Source organism: Bos javanicus, chromosome 7, assembly GCF_032452875.1.
Source record: "Bos javanicus breed banteng chromosome 7, ARS-OSU_banteng_1.0, whole genome shotgun sequence".
Lineage (NCBI taxonomy): Eukaryota > Metazoa > Chordata > Mammalia > Artiodactyla > Bovidae > Bos > Bos javanicus.
The window spans coordinates 15,573,883-15,577,974 of NC_083874.1; the positions used below are offsets into that span (position 1 = coordinate 15,573,883).

A 4,092-nucleotide genomic window follows, 5' to 3' on the forward strand; every position below is an offset into this window, starting at 1 on the left:
AGATTCTTAACCACTGGACCACCAGGAATTTAAGTTCCTGTTTGGCCTTAAAATCATACTCATGGATGAGGCCAGTTGGTTACAGATGAGACTGAGAGATGAAGGTGCACAGCAGGGACGGTGGGGGAGCCCCAACCTTTCCAACCCCAAGTATTGCATCTCGCCAGGGAGGTAAGGAAAGAGATGCTCACAACACACATGTTCAGTCTTTGCAAGTTTTTCTTTTATTGTCTATTCAGCAGTGACAGAAGGATGCCTGATCCAGGGGAGAGCTCTGCCTCCCTCCCTCCTTGCCCCTCAATGCCTGGAACTCAGGTTGGGCGAGCCCGGTCACGGGCCTGGCACTCTGGCCCGTACATGTGTCCATGTTTCTTTCAGGCACGGCATCTATGTCACAAGTTCCTCATCTGCCCTTCTCTTTCCTGCTCTGCCATCACACCACGGGCTCCTGAGAAAGCCTGCCCATGGGCAGGGGGAGTAGGGAGGGGGTGTGTGTGTGTCCCAGTGGGACCCACCCACCCACCGGCAGGGAGGCGCCTTCTCACTCAGGCCCCAGCATGGAGCCCGCGGCGGTGCTGATGCTCGGACCTGGCTCGCCTCGGCAACCTGGTCTTGAAGAGGGACTTGCCCGAGGCTTCAATGTAAGTGACGCTCATCTCCTTGGGGCTGATCTCTACGTAGGCGAAGCCACCCAGTGAGTTCTCGGCCCCGTAGTGGAAGCGCAGGTAGCCGTTGGGGACCTTGCGCATGTGTTTCTTCGAGGGGTCCATGAAGTTCCCAGCCCCGCTCAACACGAAGCCCAAGCCATTCTCATCCTGAAGGTACTGTGGACAGAGGACACAGGGTCAGTGGAGCCCTCAGCCCCTCAGTTAGGTGGATTGTGGACTTGGTGCCCACCTGTCTTGGGTGCAGGGTCAGGTCTGTCCTTCACTGCAGAGTCACCTTGAACAAGGAACATAATCCTGGCGCCCTACCCCTTGCCACTCCCGCCAAGCCTCCAGTTTCTTCACCTCTGGGAGCATATTGATCTGGGTAAGCAACTGGCAACAGGGACCCCTGGGAGGGCTTTTAGGGCACTTCAGGCTGTTTTCTGGTTAGCAAGCATAGAGTTTGAGGGATAGTGATAATTGAGAGGCCCCCAAACAGGAGGGGAACTCCCAGGTGGCTCAGTGGTAAAGAAGCTGCCTGCCAACACAGGAGACACAGGAGATGGGGTTTGATCCCTGGGTTGGGAAGATCCCCTGGAGGAGGGCATGGCAACCCACTCCAGCATTCTTGCCCGGAGAATCCCATGGACAGACGAGCATCGTGGGCTATAGTCCATGGAGTTGCAAAGAGTCGGATACAACTGAGCACATACACACAAACAGGAGGAGCCCCAATGCCACCCCATGTGGCACGCTGGCCAGGCTGGGGACATCCTCCCCTACCAGGATCCCAGGCCACCCTCGGGACCCTCACCTGCAGGTTGTGGTCGTGGCCACACAGGTAGGCGGTGACCTTGTGCGCGGTCAGCAGTGGCAGCAGCTGCTTGACCAGGCAGTGGGTGGGCCCATGCTCGGCGATAGACCACACAGGGTAGTGGCCGGCCACCAGCACGTAGTCCTCCTTGGCTGCTGCCAGCTGCTTCTTGAGCCAGGCCAGCTGCGTGCGGGCCATCGCCAAGTTTCGGGGCCTCTCGGGCTGCTGGCTGGCAAAGTCGTCAGAGTTGCCGCACAGGGTCACAGTGTCCAGCATGAAGATGGCCACGGACACGTTGGACCGGGGGATCTTGAAGCGCAGGCGGTAGTAAGGGCTGGGGAACTTCCTGCGGATGGTACGGTGGAGACGCCCGGGGCTCAGCTCTGGCCAGTTGGCCTCTTTGCCCCACTGAGGGAGGTGGCTGGTGCGGGGTGGGAAGGAGAGGCAGGAGGGGGCAGGCTCACCAGCGCTTGGAGACCCTGGAGTAGGCGATCTGGGCTGAGACGTTCCCCAGATGGTCATGGTTGCCAGCCAGCACGTACCAGGGCACGGAGCGGAGCGGCGAGGCAGAGAACACATCCTCGAAGGTCTCCTGCAGCAGACAGAGAGAAGGGCAGCACCCACCCCAGGTTCAAGCAGCCTCTGGCTGCTCCCACCAACTCGGGGGCCAGGAACAAGGGAGAAGCTGTGCATGCTCAGTGTGTACAACCATCAGTGTTGCTCTGCCCTCTCTAGTAAAAGGTCTAGAGGCTTCTCCAAGCATTGCCTCCCCCCACCCCCACCACTCCAGTGGCACACACCTGAAACCTCTTGTCGCTGACATCCTGCACACCGCTGAAGTAGAAATTGTCTCCCAGGGACAGAACGAAGTCTGCGCCCAGGATCTGCACTGTCCTGGCAATCTCTTTGGCATTGGCCATTTCCCGGGCTGTGTAGAATGGGGCATTGGGGACCCCTCCCCAGTCACCCACAGCGACGAAGCGCAACATGGGGGCGGGGGTGGTGGCGGCAGCAGCGGCAGCAGCCCGGGGGAGCACCAGCGAGGCTTGCAGGATGAGCAGCACCGTCCACATGTCCATCTGGGAGGGGAGAGACAGGCATCTGGGGCTTGGGCAGCAGGCCACCCTGAGACCCCCCCCACTCGCCCTGTTCTGGGAGGGGAAGAGACGGGCTCCCCCGCAGGGCTGGCTTGATGCCTGAGTTCCCAGGGCTTCAGGGCAAGAGCTGGCTGGGAGGGTCAGTGGGCGGGCAAGCAGGATCCAGCTGGCAGGGTGAGGAGGGCTGGGTTTGCAGGGGCCCAGCACTCACCCTGGAGGAGGCACAAGCCAGTTGCCTAGGGGCTCAGAGAGGCAGGTGAGCTCCAGGGCAGAGCGGCTGAGCACCGAGCCTTTATTTCCTGGGGGGCGGAAATGGATCATTAGAGAGGATGAGGCAGTTTCTCCAGGAAACCTCCCCTCGGTTCCAGGAGCCCTCCCCTTGGGTCATGTGAGCCTGGGAGTTAGTTCCTCAGCGCTGGCCACGGGATCGAGGTGGGGTCTGGCACTCCAGGGCAGCCTGGGCTGCACGCACAGCCCCCGCGTTTGCCCAGGGGAGCGCGTCTGTGTCATGGGCCCTCGAGCGTGCACCGAGCTCTATCGGTGCACCCCTCCCAGCAGTCACCCACCCTGTGTCTGCGTCCTCAGTGGACGTGTTTGTCTGCCCATGTCTGGGTGTGTCTGCACTGATATCTGCGTGTAGCCAAGCGTGCCTACCTCGGTCACATGCCTGCTGTGTGCTTGTCCTATGTCCCCATGGCAGTGGACACTGAGCCGCCAGCAGGGCCCTGTGTGGCGTGTCAGGGAGGCGTGCCTGAGTCCTCAAGTGGAACTGAGTGTGGGGGACGAGGACTGGTGTGTCCCTGCCTTGCGCCCCAGTCCAGCTGTGTGTGTGTGTTGTGTGTCTCCGCTGAGTTGTGGGTCCGGTGTGTGAGGTGTGTGTGACACATCCGGTGTGAGCCCCAATCCGAGGGTCACCCCCCTCCCCTAAACAGCAGGGGCCTCCGTTTCCAGGAAGTCCTGGCCGCATCTTCCCTTCCACCTCACGCCCCGCTTCCTGCAGGAGGAACCCAGGCAGGAGGGAGCTGGTGACCAGCCGTGTGACCACAGGCTTTTGACCCTCACGCCCTCGGCGGCTGCTCCTGAGGCCTGTCTGACCTGCCCCTCCCCTCCCTGCCTCCCTTCTCCCTGGCCCCATGGACCCATAGGCACTCACGATGGCTCGCTACAGGCCCTTGCGATGGTGGATGGGGGCTCCCATCCCCAGGCTCGAGGACACAGGCTGACTGCTTGCCCCCCCCCAACTCCCGACCCCATAGCCCAGATAAACAGGAAGTGGGTCACGAGGTTAGGCGGAGACCACTCCCCCGGGTGGAGGCCTCCGGTCTACACCCGCTGGGCGGTCTCACCTGCATTCGGCGGGGCCCGGGGTCAAGGCCAGGCGCGGCTGAGCGAGCCGAGCTGCGGGAATGCTGGGCGCTCGCCGTCGGGGCTGCCCGGGCTTAAAGGACGCGGCGGCCGGGGGCGGCCCAGGTGATCCCCGGCGGCCGGAAGCGCTGGAGCCTGGACCTCCTGGACCTGCCGGCCGCACCCGGGG

General features: G+C 62.2%; 1 protein-coding gene across 2 annotated transcripts; it reads right to left on the minus strand.

The window, feature by feature from the left end:
* Positions 1-201: 201 nt before the first annotated feature.
* ACP5 (acid phosphatase 5, tartrate resistant) lies at positions 202-4,092 on the minus strand. Of its 2 annotated transcripts, none has more exons than XM_061422299.1 (6): positions 3,905-4,092; positions 2,770-2,857; positions 2,262-2,540; positions 1,926-2,053; positions 1,462-1,807; positions 202-824 (listed from the first exon to the last, which is right to left on the minus strand). In XM_061422299.1, the coding sequence occupies exons 3-6, from the start codon at positions 2,538-2,540 to the stop codon at positions 546-548; spliced, it is 1,032 nt and encodes a 343-aa protein (XP_061278283.1). In that variant the 5' UTR covers positions 2,770-2,857; positions 3,905-4,092; the 3' UTR covers positions 202-545. The 2 variants fall into 2 exon arrangements, with proteins under 2 accessions (XP_061278283.1, XP_061278282.1); XM_061422298.1 differs by lacking the exon at positions 3,905-4,092 and adding an exon at positions 3,712-3,827.